The sequence below is a fragment of the Chelonoidis abingdonii genome, chromosome 5 (genome assembly GCF_003597395.2).
Source record: "Chelonoidis abingdonii isolate Lonesome George chromosome 5, CheloAbing_2.0, whole genome shotgun sequence".
Taxonomy (NCBI): domain Eukaryota; kingdom Metazoa; phylum Chordata; order Testudines; family Testudinidae; genus Chelonoidis; species Chelonoidis abingdonii.
The window spans coordinates 77,157,681-77,181,134 of NC_133773.1; the positions used below are offsets into that span (position 1 = coordinate 77,157,681).

The window sequence follows — 23,454 nt, forward strand, 5'->3', positions numbered from 1 at the left end:
TCTAAAGCTAGCGGGCAGGCGCGTGAAAGCAGAGCAGGGCGCCAGGTGTGGAGCTGGAGAGTAGATGCTGTTGGGACAGCGGCGCGCGGAGCGGCTTGTCGGTTGGGGGCACGCGCAGGAGATGCCGGGCGGGGCCCGGGCGGGCTGGGTGAGAGGCCGAGGCCGGATGTCCCGCCTCCCCAGGGGGGCGGTCGCGCGGCTCCTCCCCACTGGCTGGGCGGGCTCAGGCGCGTCCGGCCTGGCCTAGCCTCTCTGCTGCTGCTGCCGCCGGTGGCTCACGCACTGAGGCGGCTGCTGCTGCTGCTGCTCCTGGCCCCGCAGAAACCCGCCGCTGCCTGCCCCAGTCGCTGCCGAGCCGGCTGCCCGCGGTGTCCGCCCGTGGGGTGCGGCAGGGAGAGGCCAGGCGGCCGGGGCCTGCGTGGCTGAGCGGTCGGGCCGGGCGGAGAGATGAACACGGTGTTGTCCCGGGCCAACTCGCTCTTCGCCTTCTCGCTGAGCGTCATGGCGGCGCTGACCTTCGGCTGTTTCATCACCACCGCCTTCAAGGAGCGCAGCGTGCCCGTCCGCATCGCCGTCTCCCGGGTCATGCTGTGAGTGCGGCCCCGGGGCCCTTCCCCGCGTGCCCGTCCCGTGCCCGCCTCGATCCCGCGGGAGGTTTGGCGCACACAGGGCGCCGAGCCAAACTCTGCCTGCGGGGAGAGGGAGCAGCCGGCGCCCCCTGCCCGGCGTGGTGGACCGGTAGCTGCGACGTGACCGCACCCCGCACCTGGAAACTAGGGGGCTGCGGCATGGGAATCTAGCGACGCTGCCTGCCCTGATTGCTTTACGGAGACGTTAAACAAATCTTTGGCCACATCAGTGCCCCCCGCAGCTCCCCACATCTCCTGTCTGTAGCTTGGGCCTAGAATAAGTACAGCCAGTGTCTGCCTCTGCAGTTTCCTTCCGGCTCTCTCCCTTTCCCGTGTCTGGGCCAATGAGGGAACCCCACGACAGTCAACTCTGTTGTACTGGTGTCCTTTCTCCTCCTCTCTGCCAGTTCTCTGTGTGAAAGCTGTTGCAGTGCATAAATTGCACACAATCACACACACCAAGACTCCTGCTTTATATGAAGGCAAGACATGTTGACAAGGGGCACTATTCTCTTTTGAATTCAAATTCCGTGATTGGCTTCTGTCAAACTTAATGCTAGACCTTTTCCAACATGCCACCTTCCCTTCTTTAATCGCTGTCTTTTAAAAAGTGTGATTGGCTATATAAACATGTATTGACAAACTTTAAATGCCTTTAAACATCCTTCATCTCTGTAAGCCAAATTTTTTAAAACCGAACTAGTAACCTAGTCAGAATGGAATTGGAGATCTATTTGCATCTTTTTTCAATGTTTTTTTTTTTGGCTAAACCCCAGTTTAATGTGTGGGTTCTTCCTGTAACAAATTGACAGGGACACTGTGCACCTGTCATGTAGGTGCATATACTGTGAAGATATGTTTGTTTGTGTGAAGGAACAGTCTGCAGTCAGTCTTCAAAACAAAACTGTAGGCTTTCTTAGGTGTTTTTTTTTGAAGTAAGGAAGGCACTAATCAGTGTGGCAAACTTAATTTTTTGTTTTTAAAGCTCAGGGGTGTGTGGTTTCTGTTTTTATGCATGGAGATTTGAATAAGCTCAGTTTGTCTGGAGCAAATCTTAATGTCAAGTTCAACATTCCTGAAGTTTTGGTGGTGAGGTTTATCCGTTGTCAACCAAATTATGTCATGATTAACTGCATGATGACTTAATATTGTGGAGAGAGCATAAACTTTCAACCAATGTAGTATTTTTTTGTTTGAGGATTGTACGTGCCGAGGGAGAACTTTATAGTGTGTGTATGCAGCACAAATATGAAATCAGGGCTAACAGGTGGCTAATGTAGATGGGCTAAGCGGCTCTTTATGATGTAAAATCAGTTGGTGTGACTGAAAATAGTAGTACAACCAGAATGACTGACTTTGCTGCTGCAGTTGTTGAAATTGGCATTGATTAGTTGGTGATGGCTACATATCATTGACTAAAATCGAATGAAGTACGGTTGAGCTGCCCATGTCTCTGTAGGCAGGAAAAAGTCCATACAATATTACTCTTATTTTATCATTTGAATTCTAGTAGTGCCTAAATGCACCAATCAGGATAAGGGCCCCATTGTGCTAGGAAGTGTACAAACAGTAAAACAGTGTTCTTGACTTAAAGTGCTTACCATCTGATTAAGACAAGATACAATAAATGGGTGTATCAATCAATCAGAATGGTGGAACGTGTACAGTAAGAATGATCATTGAGACAAAACAAATAAGTAATGCAAACTATGCTAATTTTGTGTTTTGTTTTTTTTTAGAAAAAATGTTGAAGACTTTACTGGGCCTAGAGAAAGAAGTGATCTAGGATTTGTTACATTTGATGTTACCGCAGATATCCTTTATAAAAACACTAATGGTTAAAATATAAACTCTGCTATATTGTTGACGCCACTTCCGTAGTGGTTATGGTTGTAATGTATGAAACCAGTCCTCAAATATTTAAACCAGAAGACCTTAAGAAAGTAAAAAGTTTGAAGACAACCACCAATATCTCTGGAAAGCAGTGTTTTAAAGTAAATGGAATTAGAGAATATGTTGGCTGAGGAGAGAACTACAGTAGAACCTCAGAGTTAGAAACATTTCAGAGTTACAAACAACCTGAGGTGTTCGTATCTCTGAAACGTTCACAACTTTGAATAAAATGTTGTGGTGGTTCTTTCAAAAGTTTGCAACTGAACATTGACTCAATACAGTTTTGAAACTTTACTATGCAGACGAAAAATGCTGCCTTCTTTTTTATTTAAAGCAGTTTATGTTTAACAGTATTTGTACTGTATTGGAATTTTTTTCGTCTCTGCTGCTGCTTGATTGTGTACTTCTGGTTCCAAATTAGGTGTGTGGTTGACAGGTCAGTTCATAACTCTAGTGTTTGTAACTCTGAGGTTCTACTGTAGTTCTTATCGGATGACGAGCTTACCAAGACAGTTTATGGCAACCTCATCAGCAAAGTGCAGAGTCCTCCAACCACCATTAAATCTGGTGAGAGTGCAGTTATCAGTAATGTGTGATGTGTTTGGCCACAGCCGCATTTAGGATTCTTTGTTGGTCACAGGTGTGAAGGCTGGCTGCCCATTTACCCTGGCCTGTTTGAAATCAGGTCAGAAGGCCCATGAGCAGCGTGGCAAATAAAGCTGGGTACATACATGGTTGGGTCAAGAAACTGGTATCTGACATCAACTGCAACCCATTCTTCATACCACATCAACATCGCAGAGAAATCTAGACAGGACAGATAGGCCCACAACAGTTGCCTCAATGACAAGCATGCTCTTGGGTGATTGAAGTCTTCTGTAGATAGTGGTAGGCGCAGGGTTAGCTCTGATCATCTCAATCATTCTTGTAGCATCCTCACGACAAATATTGGAGGAGTGATATTGCTTAATATGGAGAGCCATGGTATGGGTGTAGGTCGGTAAGGAGAGAAATAGTTAATCATAGGGATTGCTTATGTAATGTATATTTTATGAATACTTTAAAGATCTATGACATGGGTTTCAAACTCATTCTGTTAGGAAAACCTGGATTATAAAATTATGGACCTATAATATGGATGTCAGTGGGAGTATTTTTGTTAAAAGATTGAGGGCAGACATGGTCCTTTATTTACTAATTAATTTATTGAGCAGCATACACAATTATATCAAAACTTCTGTCCTCTGTTTTTCTCCCCATCTTACTTTCTCCCCTTTCCCTCCATCTTTGATTGCATGGCGCTTGTTTTTGTGTTTCTTTTATAGTCCTCTTCACTTTCTTAATAGTTTCTACTCCGGCTCCTCCTCTCTCTCCCCTTCTGGCTCCTTATCCCACGCTCTTTTGCCCAGCCAATCCCAGTTCTCCCCCTGTGCCCCAGCTCCTTGCAAGAGCTGTCTCCCCTCTACCTCACACCTAGTCCCAGTCTCTTCTGTGACTTCTGCAGCAGCCCGTACAGCTGGCTCCAGGGCTGCCTGAGCAGCTGAGGCAGCCTCGGGGCCAGTCCCACTGGCTGCTGCTGGGGCAGTCTGGGCCACCCCTTCCACCCCGAGGAGCAGAATGAGACTTTTGGGTGGGGGCTGAATGTTGGGGCATGGGAGGGGGTGAGGGCTCTGGGTGCGCTTCCTTTGGGGGTGCTCCCCAGAAGTGGTCACATGTCCCTCCCTCAGCTCCTAGCTCCATGTGCTGCCTCCTCCCACAGGTATTGCCGCTGCAGGTCCCGTTGGCCGTGGTTCCCAGCCAGTGGATTTTTGTTTACTGCCTGTGACATGTCCATGACTTTTACTAAAAATACCAGTGACTAAAACATAGTCTTACTCTTAGACATGTACAAAAAACTATTTCTCATGCTTCTAAAGAGATACTGATTACCTTTAATTTTGTTCATATTGACTAAAAAAATATTAAAGTTCCGGTTAGAACACCTTTTAAGTAGTATGCCCTGGAAAACAGATAACATCAGCTATGATGAAATGTAGAAAAATATCTTAAATGTTACAATTATATTGTACTTAGATTATGAGATGATCTATGTTGGAATTTGGTAGAAATAACATTTAAAAATAAAATTGGTATACCATTTTTCTTAACTTGCTCACATCTGCAAACTATATTTGATTGGAATGTTAAACAGTTATTTCTGTATTTATCTGCAGAATATTCAACAAAAAACAATGTAAGTATGAAATAGAAAATTTAAACAATTAACATTATTTGGTTTAGCTGCTATTTAATATGCTGTAATCATCCTAGGAAAGATTACGGTATGAAAATTTCATACTACTTTGACTTATTCCTACAATCTTTGGCTTTTGCTTTTGCTGATATTTAATAGTAAGAATTCCAAATGTTATGTCTTCTGACTTTCTCAAATAGTGACATAGCTAAAATGCCTTACAGCTTTTGATAGATAGTCCTTTGGCGCCATTATCACTTAAAACAGCTGTTCTCAATGGTTTCAACTGGTATGGCTATTCTGCCACTGTAGAAAGGTCAGAATTTTCTTAAAGTGATTTTTAAAATTCATTCTCAAGACTATGTCACTACCTAATCTGCTTTTAATGACCATTTAAATAAAGTAATATTCATCTATGCTGGTAGCACAACTGCACTTGCTGAATCAATGTTTAGAATTCTCTGTTTCCATTGGGCTTTAAGAGTTGGACTTTAAGAGTCCATTATCTTGTTTTATATTTCGTAAATTCAGTTTATAAACAGCCAGCTCTTATAAATTGATACATTATAATGGTATATTTTAGTCCCTTGTTTAAATTGTATCAGAAGACACCGTACAAAATTCTGAGTTCCCCAATATGGCAGATCATCATTGCTGACTAAGTAGTTCAGAAGAGATGCCTAAAACCTCTTATGAATTCAGGACACCTTACTGAGGTGCAGTTATTCTTTAGGAATTATATTTACAAATCTGAATACAGTAATCTTTCATTTAAAAAAAAGTGAAAATTTTGAACAAAATAATAGGGTTTGACTTCAGTACAACTCAAGTCTTTCATTCTTGAGTTTAAAATCACTTTTTTACTTTTACAGTTGTAATTACAATTAAAAACTAGCATCTTTGATCCATCATACTTTTTACTGGTATGTCTTTAAAATCTTAAAATAAGGTTCTGTCAGATCTGTTATCTTTATCATATTTAAATATTTTAGTGATAAACCTTTGTTCTTGTGAGACATAGTTCTGTTACACTTGCAATCCATAAAACAAAGTTTATGCTCTGCAATTTCAGTTTCTTGAATTAGTAATACTTTGTAATTTCCGTGATCAGATATACTTCATTGTGTTAACTCAGTGATTAATTTTAATTGTAGGCCCTGAACCAGGTTGTCCTTTGGGACAAGATCATTTTGAGAGGAGATAGTCCAAAGCTGTTACTAAAAGACATGAAATCAAAATACTTTTTCTTTGATGATGGAAATGGTCTCAAGTGAGTAAATTACATTTCTTTATAATGTAGCTGTTCTGTACTCTGAATATTTGTGTGTTGTTAAGGTAGGATTGGGAGAGAGATAGGTAAGGGGGAATATGAATATTTAACAGCTCATTATATTATTTTAAATCTTATAATTGTTTCAAGACAATTACATCTTCAGAAAGCAGCTGATGAGATGTGCTATGTGGTAGAGATCCCGATCTCCATGGTCTGTCCCCCAGTTCAGTGGGCTGAAAAGCAAGTGGCTGCCAGGAGCAGTTGGCTGCCAGGTTTCAGTCTATGCCTGCAGAGCTAGAGTCATGTCCTGCAAGGTGTGGAGAACTCTCAACTACTTTTGCAGGACAGTTATCGGACTCTAGGTCATATTCCATGCAGTAGCTTTGTGCAAATATTGTAAATTAATGCAAACTGTGTAAATTTAAAATGCTCATTATTTCTGGCTCACAGAAAAGTATTCATATTCAAGGTAACTTATAAAGATATAAGTTGAGTATTTCTTCTGATGATCTATTTTGATTTTACAGGGGAAACAGAAATGTCACTTTGACTCTCTCATGGAACGTTGTACCAAATGCTGGCATTCTACCTCTTGTGACAGGATCAGGACATGTATCTGTTCCATTCCCAGATACTTATGAAACAGCAAAAAGTTATTAAATTATTATACTGAATCCTAAGCAACATATTTTTATACTTGTATATTATGAATAAATTTTATCACTTTCTCCTCCTATCCCCTGCAGCTCTCCAGTCAAAGGTACTTGATTTCTTTGGCTCCAACTGAGCAGGAAAAAAAACAGCTGAAATTTAGACTTTTTTAATTATTATTTTAAATAAAACATTGATGCTGAAACTTACAGGAAAGGTAAACTGATAGTTTAAAATTTTTGAATTAACTTTTTTTGTTGGCCATATGGGTAGAAAAATGTTTCTTATAAATAAACATTTTAAACCAGAACATAGTCTGATTATTTTAAAATTTAGTATAAAAGTGTTTATGTAATCTATCTAAAGCGCAATGCACAAATTTTGGTGTTCTAGTAAAAAATGTAGGACTACTTGCAGTTTGATAGGCACTGTGCTTATTGTATTGTATTCTTCAGCTGCTGCTAAATAAGTGAGTTTAGAATGCTGCATTAAGGTAGATTGTTTCCTTTCTAGTAGAATCAAAAGCTACTCGAAAGTGTTGTTCTTCATTATCCATGAGCCATCAATCAGGAGTATTTTAGTACTATTCCAGCTCAAATTTGATGTTGGTTGAACAGAACTCCTTATTTGAAAGATTTATGTAATATTGATTTAACAAGAGTGTGCCATTGATTTAACAAGAATATGTGTTTGGTGTTGAAAAGAACCCACACAAATCTTTTAAGAGCTGTTTACAACACAGATACCAGTAGAAATCATAAGGAGGATAAAACAGTGGAAAAATACCTCTAACATATAAATTTGGCAATTTTTTTGCTTATTTGGAAAAGCTTAATATTAACCAAGTGTGCATTTTTCTCACACTTGTACAAATAAACATTTTGAGTTAGTCAGAAGATAATCTCAAAGCATTTGGGATGTGTTGTGCAATATACAAAATAAAAATCTTTTTTTAAAAAAAGATATGAGTAAGAATGATCCAAAATTAAAAAGTACTTACAAAATATATGATTTTCTTGTAAAATATTTGGAATTCTTGACTTTCAGTATTATAGACAAGTAAAATTAAAATATAGTAAAATTCTGAAAATAACAAAAATTAGACTTTCATAGGGATAAATTAAAAAGATTGGGACTACTTAGCAAAGAGACAAATAGGCTGTAGAATAGCATACAAGGTCTGGTCTACACTATGTGTTTAAAATGAATTTAGCAGCATTAAACCGATTTAACCCTGCACCCTTCCACACAACGAAGCCCTTTATATCGATTATAAAGGGCTCTTTAAACCAATTTTCGTACTCCTCCCTGATGAGAGGAGTAGCGCCGAAATTGGTATTGCCATGTTGGATTAGGGTTAATGTGGCTGCAAATCAACGGAATTGGCCTCCGGGCGGTATCCCACAGTGCACCATTGTGACCACTCTGGAAAGCAATCTGAACTCGGATGCACTGGCCAGGTAGACAGGAAAAGCCCTGCGAACTTTTGATTTGCATTTCCTGTTTGCCTAGCATGGAGCTCTGATCAGCACGGCGTTGGCGATGCAGTCCAAATGCAAAAAGAGCTCCAGCGGACCGTACGGGAGATACTGGGATCTGCATTGCTGTATGGCGGAGACAGATCTGTTCATTGAGAGCTCCGTTAAACAGAAGATGAAATTGCCAAAGCATTTGAAAAATCTCCAGGCTGTGATACAGAGTCCCACAGCACCTGCTGTGACAACGTAATGGAAAGCCATAAGATCAATGGACGCTTATGGAGGCGAGGGAGGAGTACTGAGGACTCCAGCTATCCACAGCTCCCTGCCGTCTTTCGAAAGCATTTGCATTCTGGCTGAGCTCTCAATGCCTGAAGGGTCAAAAACATTTTCACGGGTGTTTCAGGGTATATGTGGTCAATTACCACCTTCACCCCCCAAAAGGGAAAAAATCGTTTCCGCTTTTTTCTTTCAATGTCATCCTGTGTCGTACTGCATGCCTGGTGATAAGATGGGGTGCTTGCAGCGCTGAACACCAGAATTCCCCTTCCGGTGCAGATGGTTGCAAATGACTGATATCCATCTTCATCATCAGCCCGGAGTGCTCTGCTGCCTCGGTGAGTCGGCCGGGGGCCTGGGTAAAATGAGAATGGACTCCGCGTCTTCCCAGCATATTAGTACAAACGGCTGTAACCATTCCTCATCATAGCAAGTAAGGTTTGAGGCTCCTATCACCCCCCCCCCCCCCCCCTGTCATGTCAAGAAAATTACTATACTGCCTGACATATCATAGCAGCGGGAGGGCTTCCTTCCTCATTGTTATTCTCACTAAAAAGTCGCAGTCTTTCTTATTCCTGCATTCTTTATTACTTCATCACACAAATGGGGGACACTGCCACGCGTTAGCCCAGGAGGGTTGGGGGAGGAGGGAAGCATGGGTGGGGTTGTTGCAGGGGCACCTCCTAGATGCATGCAGCTTCATCTTTCTGTGGGATTCTGGGCTCTGACCGCAGAGCGGCTGTGCTCTGTTCTTAGTACACTTGCCCCTATTCTAGCAGGACTGACTCTATTTTTAGACAAAAATAGGGAATGCGCGGGGATCATTCCATTTTTGGCCATGCACCCTGGCCGACCTCAGCAGGCAGCAGGAGCACCCGTGACAGCCGCAGACGGTACAAATGACTGATAACCGTCATCTCATCGCCAATTTACAATGGCAGGACATGCAATAGGATGGTAACGTCTCTGCTAATCTTGCAAAGGCAAATGATGCTGCTGTGTAGCACTGCAGTACCGCGTCTGTCAGCAGCATCCAGTACACATACAGTGACAAGGCAAAACGGGCTCGATGGTTGCCATGCTATGGCGTCTGCCAGGGCAATCCAGGGAAAAAGGGCGCGAAATGATTGTCTGCTGTTGCTTTCACGGAGGAAGGATTGAGTGACAACATTTACCCAGAATCACCTTTGACACTGTTTTTGCATTGGGATCTCAACCCAGAATTCCAATGGGCGGGGTAGACTGCAGGAACTATGGGATAGCTACAGGATAGCTACCCACAGTGCAATGCTCCAGAAATCAACGTTAGCCTTGGTACATGGACGCACACCACCGAATTAATGTGCTTAGTGTGTCCGCATGCACTGAACTTTATAGAATCTGTTTTACAAAACCAGTTTATGTGAAATTGGAATAATCCCGTAGTGTAGACATACCCAGAATGAGTTGTGTTCAGAAGGTAAAGTGGCCACTGTCCTTCACTCTTTCACAGTACAAGCGCAAGGAGACATTCAGTGAAATTGGAAGGCTACAAATTAAAAACCTGATCAAAGGAAATCTCTTGTACAATTTATAGTAAGTCTGTGAAGTTCATTACCCCAAGAGCTGAGGTCAACAGCTTAGGAGAATTTAAAAAAGGATTAATCATTTATATAGATATAATATACTCAGTTTTACTAGATAAGATAAAATAATATAAAACTGCCTGGGATACTTGGGTTCAGCAAGGAATATCCTTTTTTTGGCAGATTATTCCATAATTGTTCTCTATGAAATATATTTCTCCATCCCCTACAGTATCAGATAGCAGTAATTATCAAAGACAGGACAGTAGATTGGGTTTGATCAGATCTTCTATGATAAACCTATGTTGTAAGTGAGTTGACTCCAACTTTTTTTTAAAAGAGGCTTTCAAACAGTTTGCATAGGGCCACCCTTTCCTCCCTGCATCCTGTTCCTTGTAAGGAGGGATAACAGCATAGCCTGCCACCCACATACCCTTAGGATGTGCAGAAAATTCTTGCTCTAATTCTGTGAATCCTAGGTCATCCATGTGGTGGATAGGGTGGATGTGGCAATAGGGTGACCAGGTGTTCTGATTTATTGTACAGACAATCCTGATATTCAGGGCATTGTCTTGTATAGCTATTACCTCCCCATCCCTAGTCCTGATTTTTCAAACTTGCTATCTAGTCACTCTAAATGGTAACTTCGTGTCTGCGCTGTTACTGGCTTTTTCTGTTGTGTGGCTCCTTCCCCTTGTGAGAAGGGTAGAAAGTGGATCATACCTCTATGCATACAATTAATAGCATTATTTAAAAGGGCACTGGACTAAGTGATAAAAGAAATCTGCATAAAAGTCTACACAGGCCAAGATTTTTAAAAGTGCCTTGATTTTTGGATTCCTCCTTTTTGTGTGTTCAACTTGTGACACTTTAAAGAGCCCTGATTTTTCAAAGGGTGGGTGCTCAGCACTTCTCATTTCCAAATATCAGGCCTTTTTAAGATATCTCAGGTTGGGTACATACAAAATTGTTGCTCTTGAAAAGCTTACCCATACAATGTAAAGCAGCTGATCTGTAGCTCTGCGTTCAACTATACAATATATCTTTGTATTCACCTTTTGGTTTTTGTTTTTTTTTTGGGAGGGATTGTTAGTGGGCTTCTGTCAACCTGATTTCTGTACACTTAAATGTTTTTGCTCTTGTCTGCTTTGCCGCAGAGAGAAGCACCCCACAGTTTGGGTTGCTAACAAATTTTGTACTGTGAGCATTTTTAAAAATGCATTTTAATAAACTGTTTTAACAGTATTCCTAAGTATAAAGAATCTTACCTTGTTGATACAGAATCTTGTAATTGCTAAAATTGATAGATGTTAATGAAGTTAAAGCAATGTGTAAAAGTTTCAGTTATGTTGTCTCAATTATATGAAAATATTTTGCCTTTTTTTGGTGGTAAAGGAATATTCACTTGGTCTCTGCCTCTGCCATTTGTTAACTAAGATTAACATTTACACATCTGAACAAAAAAATCAAATTGATAAACATGTTTATTCTCCTGCTTTCCTCAAGGATAAACTGTCCTTTCTGTGTATCTGAGCTTCTTTCCTAAAATGGCTTCAGAATTTCAACTTAAACAGGAAGCTTCCCATTTCAGTTTCTTTCCTAACTTTAATTGCAGGAAAGAAAAGTCTTGTCATATCTAGATTACTATATAGGTCATAGCCTTTCTATAGGTCATAATTTTCCAAAGTGTTAGGGAGAGACTTAAGGCTTCCTGGCAAAGTGGTTAAGAGCTTGCATTCAGGAAGCTTCAAGTTAGCTGTAGTTCTCTGAAAAGGATCAAAGTATGTTCCACCAGGTCTCTTATTTGGAGTGGAGTTGTGCCTTTAGAGGAGATCTGCAAGATTACCATTTAGAAGTACTTTATGCAAGTGTGTAAAACGCACAATTTGGAAGTTATGGCAGCAGCTGTTGCACAGTGCTGAGACCAGCGATCTAGTCTGAAGCGCCTTATCTCAGAAATTGTTCTTTCCCATTCTCTCCAGTTTTGGCATATTCCGGGCTTTTCTTCTCCAATACTTTATCTAGCCTCTGTCTCTGGTCTCTGTTATGCCGTTATTTTTACAGGGAGTGATTTACCAAATCTACTAATTGGTGTCAAGAGACTGGTGCCAATTGTATTCCTTTGCCTGTTAACTTGATTTGTGGCCTGGTTGAAATAGCACATGTATCCACACAGGAGGAAAGCACTGTGGTTGAGACCCAGCCATGATCTAGTTGTAGGCTATAGAAACTCTCATCTGGGTTCCATCAGCACATATAGTAGAGAGATGACTCTGGAGTCAGAAGAATCCATACTACTTTGGTATAGCTTGCCTGGTATCTACTGAGGAAGAGGAAAACCCAGCAGTCTGTGCTGTTTCAGCCAGGCCACAAGAATCAAATGAACAGGTAAATATAAATTACTTTTTACACTATCCATCTTGGAACAAACAAAATAGAAATTGCAAGTCTTGTCTTATGTTAAGTTGTAATCTTGTTGGGGCAGGACTAATCTTTGTACTGTTTGTACAGTGACTAGCACGATGGGATCCCTGGTCTGTGACTAGAGCTTCTAGGCACTAAAGTAACACAAAAAGGACATTCAAAAGACTGTCACAATGGCTACTTGGTGTCATACTACCACTCTTTCATTGAATGTCCTGTCCTTTCATCACTAGTCCACTGATTTTCCCCTAAAGTGGTATGGTCCTGGAGAATAGACTTGAGGATAAAGTTTGCAAAAAATCTAAGGGACTTAGGAGCCTTAAATCACTTTTGAAAAAATTACCCTGCTGCTTTCTCCACTTGTCCTCCAGGCACCTGTTTTCTCTGTTCAGATACTATCTTGATACCCATTTCATAAAGCCTCCTACTGGTCATGCACTAAAGGGTGAGTGGTAGAAAATATACAACTTGTGAGGCTTGACCATTTTTTGCTGATACAGTGCTTTGCAAGTCTTAATTGTATATCTAATTTTCGGGAAGGTACCAAGTCTTCCTCTGTTTTGTGCAAGATTTTGGACTGAGTGCTCATATAAGTTAAAAGTCACTGTTTATTTAAGTATCCATTTATAAACAGTGACTTTTATATATGGCTATCAGTTACAGATTTCAGCAAGTCAGAAGTTGTTTATAACTATCTGTAACTGATTGGGGACCGGTCTGTCATTGTCAACTCCATGTCAGCCCCGAAACAACGGGTTTCACATTCTCTGCTTTGTATTGTAACCTTCATGGGGTGTGATCTTTTGTGGGTGAAAGCATCTATTTTGAGGCCATGCTTTGACACCTGGTGGAAAGACTGTCAGAGATGATGTGTCTGGGCAATCAACTCTGAATTACTCTTTCCTACTGGAACATTGACTTTGAATGACTTTACATAGAAGCAAAAGGGTGGGGAAGGCTGAGCTTGGACTCTCCTGCCCAAAACATAAGCAAATAGGGGACAGATGGTTTTAAAAGAGTATAGGGTTACCATATTTCAGGGTCCCAAAAAGAGGACACTGTGGGAAAGGGAATTGGAGAGGGCAGTGTCGATCCCTGTCACAGTGGTAGTCGGGCTGATGGAGCCCAGAATGCAGCAACAGCCATCAGTCAGCCACTCCCTGTTGGGGGCCCCCTTCCCAAAGCTGTGGGCTGGATGGGCGGGATCTTGCAGCTCTGGCTGCAGGGGAATAGACCCTTCGGGAAGCAGACTGATCGGAGCTGTTTCGGAGCTGTAGCATCTGCTCTGCAAAAATCCTGGACATTGCCTGTTGTTTGAAAAATCTGCCAGGATGAGGCAGAGGCTCAGAAAAGAGGCAATGTCCTGGAAAACCAGGATGTATGGTAACCCTGTAAAAGAAGGATGCTTCTCTCAGAAGGGAAGGACAACCATGACGTGCAAGAGGACCAAGTCAAGAAGGCAGGAAGGGCTGCCTGGTCTAAGAATGCTGACCAAAGTCAGGACTCCCAGGAGAGGGGAGATTGGATGGGCATGCTTTACAGGTTTTTGCTGGTTTTTCATAGAACTGTAACTCTATTGCTATTAGACTGTGATTGTGGTTAAACATTTCTTTGCTAAGCCTGTGTTCCTTGTTTTCCTGCAATGTTATCCCTGAAGAGTTTAATCAAGGTACCAGAGCTCCCACAGCCAGGTCAGCTCTGGAGGAACATGCCTAAGTAATTGGGGCCTCTGGAAGCCTGAGGCATTTTTTGCAGGGTGTAAGGTGGCTGTACAGTGGTAGTCGGCTGGTGGAAGCTCAGAATGCAGCAACAGCCGTCAAGTCAACAACTTCAGGGTCCTACTGCCCAGGAAGGACGTCAGACACTGGGCCTGCACCTGCATGTGCCTCGGAGACCCCGAGCTAGCTATGGTGATCAGTCACTGCCTAGACATGGGGATTTAGGAGAACATGGGGCCCAGGATTTGGGGCTGTTTGCAATAGGCTGGTGTATGCCCAGAGGTAGGACTGGACCAGCTTGCAACACCATCTATAACACTTTCTATTGATGTGGTTATAACCATCAGTAATGGAAACAACTCATAGCTATAACATTGAATAATCATTTATGAACCTTTTATAAATAAAATCTATTTTTGAGTAATTAGGCAATAACTTGGTAACTAAACACTTCCACAATTAAATTCTTACACTAGTGTCATTGCATCGTAAATAAGTCCTTCTCTTCCTCCCATTTTGTGCAGTGCAAATGAGTTCTCTATTCTCTAGCTGCACGGCAGTTTTCAGAGAGGGTAGCATAGTCAATGTTTATTACAAAAAGAGGATACATTTTTAAAAAGGGGACTACATGCAAAAGAGAAAAATAAATCATAAACTCTAGTCAATGGCAATTCTTGCTCATGATTGTACCTGCTCTCTGTAGTAGTGAAACTTGCACTAAATTTGGAGCTTGCTGTCTCCTTTATGGATAAATTATTTCTCAGAATTCCTGCTTGAAGTTTATTTTTGATGGGTTGGTGTTCAACTGCCAACCAACTACAGTTGTTAGGATGCCTTTGATAAAGTCTCCCTCAGATAGGTTGAAGGTTGCTGTGAAGTGCTTTTATTAAAAAGGAAAAGAGCTGCTATCAAACAAATGCACACAAATATAACTTCTTACAAAAAAAATGGATGTTCCAGTCTGCTAATTAAGACAATAAATAATATCCATAGAATATGAAGAAAAGATGTTAACTCTAGAAGTTTTGTCCAGTGTAAGAAGATCCTGGAATTTTTCTAGTGAAAGCACCATATCCTTAGGGGAAGCGGACTGAAGAGCCTTAAGAGAAGAGAGAGAGCGCCAATTTGTTTTTGCAATTATGCTAAAATACATGGCATGGAGAGTTTGGTTTCACTCTCACTGCAAGTGCGGGATATGTTTAGGAGAAGGACACTTCTCGCTCATGTTTAGAGTGGCATGTTCATAGCTCCCCCACTGCAGGGTAGAGTACAGTATCTGGTCTACTTGTTCTTATCTCTCAGGGTCAAGATTCCATAGTTATTGTGACTAAAGCATATAGAACTTTTCATTTTTGATATGAAGTCAGGTGTTTTTTGTAGCATTATGAAATAACCATTTATAAAAAGATAATGCAGGGGAACACATCTAGTTCTCCCACCTCTACTGATGTATGAAAAAGTAAGCATCAAGCATATCAACATATGACTAGATCCCAACATGTATTACTTTCTTAAGGTTGTAATCTGCTCCTTTAGGCACTGATGTTATACGTAAAGATACTTTCTGTGGTATACTTAACACTCCACAAGCACTTTGAATACTTGTTTTCAAATAAATTTGATGCAAGAAACTGCTGATGTATTTCATATAATTTTTATGAAGAATTGGAAGATACATACACTCTTGTGTTGGAGCTGATAAAATGCAAGCTGTTTACTACTGTTCCTGTTTATTATTAAAAGTATGCAGTCAAACTGGTGAAAAACAGTACGTGGCTGAAAGACAAGATCGGCTTAAAATTCCGATACTGAAAAAGCGCTAAACAAACAACATCTTGGGTTGTTGAAATTGAAAACTCTTTAAAAACCTACTTTTAACTGTTCTAGTTGTTTTCTCTTTGCACAATATTCATTATAGGTCATGAAAATAAATTTGTTGATATTACATTTGTTTATAGCCAGCTTCATTCTGGTTTTCTGAACAGGTTGCTAAAATATTTGGGTTGGAAGCCCTGCAAAGCAATGTTACTCCTTTAAAAATAATTCTCTGTTGCAATGTTCTAAAAAGAAATTTCATGGAAGCACTTCTGTTGGTGTTAGAACAATTTGGGAACAAAATTTAGGTTTTGAGAAAGCAAGCTTCCATCACACAGTGCTCCCTTACAGCATTGAAAATGAGTATATGAAAGAGATTTTTAGAAAGCCCATTAAATGATTAAAGTGTTTCTTCTCTTGTGTGGACACTTCTAGTTTTGCTAAAGAATTAGGAGATATTTTCATCAAGAAACAATATTTTATTTGCAACTATTTACACAACAAACATGCCTAAATACTAATACTCTGATTCTGCAAACTCTTTACTAGCCTGAGTAGTCCCCTTGATTTAAAGCACCTGTGTAAATGTTTGTGGCGTGGGTCTAAGTAGATAAAAGAAAGCAAGTAGCCAAGTAAAAACAGGCTCAATTATTATAACTCCTAATATTACAGAACTAGGGAACTTTGACAACGAGAGAACATGCTTTGTAGTTTGTGTCGGCAAAGCAAAGACTGGTTTATAAAATTATACCCCAAATGATTAGGTTAATATTAATTAGAATTTATGTTACACTTTTCATGGAATGATCTCCACGTGCCTTTAGAAGGAAAGGTAACTCTCATTATCTCCAGAGTCTGGCTGGTTGCTAGAGGTGGAAAGTGCTAAACGCTGCCAACAATGCCTCTGCAGGTAGCCGCAATAAGAATCACTGTAGCGTGGATGTTGTACTGCAGTGTGTAATACCGCTTGCTGCCACTAGGGAACAGACGCTTCGCCCTGCAAGTAACGGGGAACAATCCTCTGTGCTCTTAGGTTATTACACGAAGAGGGTTTGACTGTAGTCTCTACAGGAAGAAGAAGGAGCAGCTACAGGCTTTTAATCCCCAGGTTAGTTCCAGTGGGGTTGGGCATAGGGACTCCAGCTACATTTCTTCCTTATGGTATCTGTTTATTCAAGCCTAGCAAAGGGGGAGTGGTGAGCCTAGATGGTTTGGGTGGGGCTGTGCTCCTGGCTCTGAACCTAGGTATGTCAGAAAGGAGAGCATCTAGGAGATGAGTGAGGAGTTTCTGAGCTATGGATAGATTAGGAGGGGGGGTGCGATGGGGTACTGGGCCTGCCAGGATAGATGAATGGGAGTAGAGGGTCTGGAGTTTGAATGGGAAAGTACTCCTGTTTGAGTGGGGTTTGGGTAGGAGGGAATTGGGAAATAACTGGGGAAAGTGGGAGGTGCTGGGCTCTCATAGCTGATTACAGGGGGGGATGCTATTAACTGGTGGGAGTGGAAGACAGGGAAAGGGGGTAACAGCTGGATTTGGAGAGGATGAGGTTGGGAATAATAAAGAACAGCAAAGGAGTCACAAAGGGATGAATACTATTTTCTTCCATTCTGCCCTTACTGTAAAGTTTCCAGTTTTTAATTCTGAGAGGGGAAAACGTGGGTGAGAGTTTCATTTTTTTCATAGCTTTCCCCCCTAGCCTCCCTCATCCCATATAAAATTGCTTCCCCATGACACTCTCCACCTAGTATCCTGTATATGTGTAAAAACAACAAGGAGTCCGGTGGCATAAGCTTTCATGAGTAAAAAACCACTTCATCCCTTTCCAGGGGAAATCAGAAAGGCTTGGATACTGGCAGTCTAAGCCCTGTGGGCATCAGCCACCACTGACTATTCTCATTTTACAAAGGGGAAACTAAATCATTTGTCCAACACTGCACTCCAATAAAATAGGCTGACAAACCTGCCTTCAGCTTTCCTGCTGGACTTTGGCTACTTGGTGGGACTGCCTAGTTTCTGGATCTCTACCCTGTCTCAGGCTGAGAAGTGATTTTTGCTTTATTGCAGCCATTCTAAATTATCAGGTCTGTTACCCCAAATGAAGTAGAAGAGGGATGATGACCTGAACCACTGTCTCACCACGAGATTTTAGGGAAGGAAGTTCTAACTGTCCTGAGATTGTTAGGGCTGCTTTTTAAAGGCTAGTCTCAGTTTGGGTAGACTTTCATTCTGCTTGTGAAAGAAAGGTGTTAGGATTTATTAGTCCAGTCTTGCAGTTAATTTCTTCAAAGAACTTTGAAAATGTTAAGGGATGAACTCAGGTATGTGTGACTATTTGCAGCTAAGTGGCACTATAAAATTAGAGGATAAAAATAAAGCGCTGAGTAAACAACTATTTATGCTTATATTGTAAATGTTTTTGACATTCCCTTTTATTAGTATTAATTTCAGTATTTAGAATGTTACTTAGTGTATTAAGTAAAACTGCTTGAACTTGTATGCATGGTTAAGAATTACATATTCATATCAAGCCATTTGAGTTGGTCTTGAGCTCATTACATTCTATAGTATATTTTGTGACTTTGTTATTCCTAATTTACATTTATTTGTGTATGTAAGTGTCTGTATACTTCCTAATCTATACACATGACTTGGATCATATATGTTTTGTGAGGGTATCACACATCTTGAATTGTGGTGTTTTAGTAAAATGGTTTTAAAACTTGGTTCTGACTAGAAAGCAAAGTGCAAAACTTTCAAGAGTGCAGAGCACTCAAATCTCTAAGTGAAGTCAGTTGGAACTGCACGTGTTCATCATTTCTGGAAATTAGGCCTGAAAACATTTTTGCTTCTTTTAGAAGCTTCTTTTAGTGCAAGATTTTGAGTCATTACAAATGAAAGTGCCAGCTCATGAATAATTGCCCTCCCCATGACATCTTTTATTGGAATACTATAAACTGAATGCGAATATACAGTTAGAGGAAAATACTCTCATCTAATGCACAGTCCAGACACCCCATCTCCCCCGAGTAACACTTATGTCTTGTGTGGAACCACTGTGTGGGATTCCTTATTTTTTGCAAATATTGAAGGATTGTTTGGACCACAAATCGTATAATTTACGGGTAACTGTAGCCACTGTGGACTCCAAATTTATACAGACAAACTACAGGATCAGTAAACTTGAACAGATCAAAACTGCTCTTCTGGGTGCTTTGCTGAAAAAGTTTCTTACATCTAAAAAGCAATGATGCTCTGACAAAAGAAGTCAAGGCACCAAATATAAGCCCTGATCCTGCAGTCACTAATGCATATACTTAATCTTAAGCATGTGAATAGTTTTCACTGTCTTCAATCAGTAGTAACATGCTTAGATTTAAGCATATGGATTAAGTACTTGAAGGATTGAAGCCCTAGGCTAGAATCTGCAGATAATGTTCAAAGCCTGACAGCATTAAGTTGGTGGGGCTAACTGAAGGCCGGAAGAGCAGAATGTAAGTTCCCTGAGATTTTAAGATAGAAAATGATCCTGAATGTGTTGAAAAGGTTTTTTGGTTTCCTCAAGCTTTGGGATACCAAAGTTTTGGGTCAGTTCACAGAGATTTGGACCAGAGCAATAAAACATTAGGGGTTTTGAAATCAATGAGACTATGCACTATACCCACTAATAAATATTTGCAGGGTTGAGCTCTTGATGTACGGTAAAAATACAATCTTTCATCCTCTATGTGGCACTGGCTTGGTAACTAGAATTTCGAACACCAAACATTGTGTTGAAACAAATCTCCTTTCTGTCTGGGTTTGGTTTGGTGTGAATACTTGCCTATTTGGGAAATCTGAACTGACAGGTAAACTTTTGGGAAGTGTCCTCAGGGCAAACTCCGTTGAAGGAACAGACCATATCATTATATTGCCATCAGATGAACAAAAAGCAGCATGGTTACAAACTGTAGAGAACAGAGTATAATGGGAATTACACAAAGGAAGAGCTTACTTTATACATTTATATAAAATATTTGGTATTGCCTGTCTTTAATAACGTCATATTTAAGAGCAATTAAATTCTGTATAACAAACTTCTTCCCATCAATTTAATTGTTATGAATATAAATACTAATAAATATTTTGGGCAACTGATTGACCTGAAGATGATAACTGTAATATTTTTAGAGCCTAAAGTGATATGGTTGATTTTTATTGTTTAGTAACCAGGATATCTGTATACATATACCTCATAGTTTCTATAAAGTTCCTTCTGTGCTTTTTAATCCAATGTTGTCTTCCATTAGATAGGTTCATCCTTATTTTGCATATATAATTGCAGCTCCGTACATAATGTATGAGTGAGAGCAATCATGTTTGCAGCATCTTAAATATAGATTGGAATTAATTTTGTTAGCACGTGAAGGAAAATAGTCTTTGTTGAGTGAAATTCAGTTAGTTAAATGTGTAAATCCAGACTTCAAGGGGTATTCAAATGCTTTTTACCCCTGATTATCTTTAAAAGGAATCTTGAGATCTTGCATATAAAATGTAGAATTCGGGGCATATACCGATGAGGAGTATTTCTCAATGAAGCTGTGCAGAAGAGATGTAGATACGGCTACCCTCTGATTGTAATTTTCTGATCAGATATTCCCCACTCATGAAACTTCATTTACTAACTCTAGGAAATGCCTAACTTGTAGTGTAGCTAGAAATCCAGAGAAGGTAGATTAAATTTAATTCTGAGCTGTTCCAAAACCACTAGTGTTATGCCCTGGAAAAAATATCTTCAACAGCTGACAGTTCTTTGGCATTCCACCTATTAAAGTTAATGCCTTCATGTCCTGGAGGGAAACCTAGTCGCCCAAATGTCCAGGAAGTCAATGAGAAGTCTGACACCTGACCATACATGTCACGTATTTCTATAGCAGATACAGACTGGTTATAGAGCTTGCTTATACACACCAGATGTGTTCATCATAAGATCCTTTAATACTCTGTCAGGCATGGCTGGGGTTGGTTTAAATAGGGTATTTTACGTAGTGCTGCCAAGTGGCTGAACAATATGATAGTTTAGCATGCCATTACCGTACCAAGATATGTGATTTCCAATGTTCCCTCTAATCTTTTACATCCATGTGCAGAATTAATTTTGTTATGGGCACTAATATGGAGGTGATGAGGGTGGGGCCTAGGGGTTTGGAGTGTGAGAGGATGCTCAAGGCTAGGTGAGAGGGTTTGGGTGTAGGGGGTGCGAACTCTGGGTTGGGGCCAGGGATGAGGGGTTCAGGGTGCAGGCTGCTCGGGCTGTGGCAGGGAGAGAGGACTCCCCCCGCAATCCTCTCTTGCTGCAGCAGGCTGCAACCATGACAGAGGCATGCCGCCCCACTGTGCGCCTGCTCAGCCCTTGATAGCCTTCTGCATGGCCACGCAGCTTAGAGGGAACTTAGCTGAATGCTTTCTTGGAAGATCAGACAACAATCTATCCTAGAATCACTCTGCAGATATGAAGGAAAAAGAGTGTTTTCGCCATATATCTTTATTATGGACTGACTGGAGAATATTAACTGTTGTGAGCTGTGCAATGACTGGAGCAAATGGAAGAAGTGACAAAATGAATGCTCTTGCCTTGTGCTGTTCTTTAAAGAGAAATTATCTGATCAAAAGGAATTCCAGTGAAGGAGTGCACAGGGAGAAATGTAGGCCAGTTAGATAGACATTGCAAGTTGATATCTTAAAAGTAAGTTTCTCTAGTACAACAAAAATGTCCTCCAAAAGAACCCTAATGCTTTCTCTCCTAATACTAAAAGATGGCTGACTTTGTTTAATATGATTGACAATTAGTGTTTGAAAAATATATGAATGTGTGACTTCTCCTGAAATAAAAATAGATTAGCCTTTCCACTGCTAATTTTCACTGCTCAGAGATGTCACAGAAATACTGGCTAGTATTTTTGTTTAGATTGATTAGATTGGCCAATACGAGCTACACTGCTCTTAATTAGTCTTTTAAGGAATGCAGTCATGTTGGATTTTGACCATTAATGAGTAATATTCTTTCATCAAGAAAATGGGGCAAGATTTGAAGGATTCAGTACATTCCATAGCTCCTGAAAAGATTGATGGAGGTTGATGCTAAAGCTACCCAGCCTGGGAGATTTTTAGAAGGTCCCTGAAAAGTACTTCATCTGTCTTAAAATTGTATATTTTGTTCTTTATCATACTGTGGTATTTTTATGCTCTCTAAACAATGTTTGTAGGATTTCCTCCTATACATTACCATTTACAAATTTCTTATTGCGTTTTGATCACTATTCTTTTTCTGTCATTGTAATTGCGGGTAGAATGGTCCCCACATTAGTGGGATAGCATCTTTTTGAAAACGTGGATAACTTTAAAAACTCAAAATACTGTTTTGGGGGGCAGGCTTGGGCCCTGGATGAGATAATGTTGTCAGCTTACAGCTGAACTTCAGCTAGAACTGCTTGTTATTGTAGAAGAACTGATTTTCGTTGTTTCCAAGATCAACTGCTCTGACTGAAGATACTGCCCCCCCCCACTCCCCAAAAAATTACATAATGGTAATTCATACAATGTATAACTTTAAATTCTTCTTCTCACAAATTGTAGGGGAAGACTTGCCTATTGTCATTTATTTCAAAATATTGTACATGTGCTCTGATAAAATGTTTAACATGTGAGAAGGGAATCTTTCCCTAGGTGCTGGTCTTTGGAATTACTGCCTTCTTGCAAACAGTGCATCGGTGTGTAATAAAGTATTTTAAAAGCTAAATACTTTGAGGCTCCACTTTTGTGAAAATCGGACCTATCCTGGATGAGGAGCCATGAACTTTGTAATAGAAAGTCAAGACTTACTACTTGTGTTCAGGAGCCACCAGACATCAGAGAAGTCTTTATTTCGTAAGGGTGGAACTGAAGAGGCTGGGAGGCATTTTATCTTATTTGTATTTTAACACAGCATTACTGTCTTCCTCCAAGAAAGAAATAATTTTTAAGATGGATATAATTGCGAAAGTCTCAATTGCTCATCAGATTTATTAGGAGAGGCCTACATATTCCAGATATTAATGCAGTGTGCAGAAAAACAGAAATCATAGAAGATTAGAGTTGGAAGAGACCGTAAGAGGACATCTAGTCGAACCCCCTGCTTGAAGCAGGACCAATCCCAACTAAAACATTCTAGCCAAGGCTTTGTCAAGCCAGGTCTTAAAAACTGATATGGATGGAGATTCCATCACTTCCCTAGGTAACCCATTCCAGTGTTTCACCACCCTCCTGATGAAATAGTTGTTCCTAATATCCAACCTAGACCCTCCCCCACTGCAACTTGAGACCATTGCTCCTTGTTCTGTCATCTGCCGCCATTGAGAACAGCCTAGCTTCATCCTCTTTGGAACTCCCTTCAGGGAGTTGAAAGCTGCTATCAAATCCCCCCCTTTCTCTACTTTTCTGCAGACTAAATGAGTCCGGTTCCCTCAGCCTCTCCTCATAA

General features: G+C 40.6%; 1 protein-coding gene across 1 annotated transcript; it reads left to right on the forward strand.

Annotated features, from left to right (window-relative positions):
- Positions 1-210: 210 nt before the first annotated feature.
- On the forward strand, positions 211-6,989 carry SPCS3 (signal peptidase complex subunit 3). The gene is made up of 5 exons (XM_032795424.2): positions 211-590; positions 2,369-2,442; positions 4,679-4,755; positions 5,910-6,025; positions 6,556-6,989. Exons 1-5 carry the CDS (start codon positions 448-450, stop codon positions 6,686-6,688), a joined length of 543 nt encoding a protein of 180 aa, XP_032651315.1. The 5' UTR covers positions 211-447; the 3' UTR covers positions 6,689-6,989.
- Positions 6,990-23,454: the final 16,465 nt, after the last annotated feature.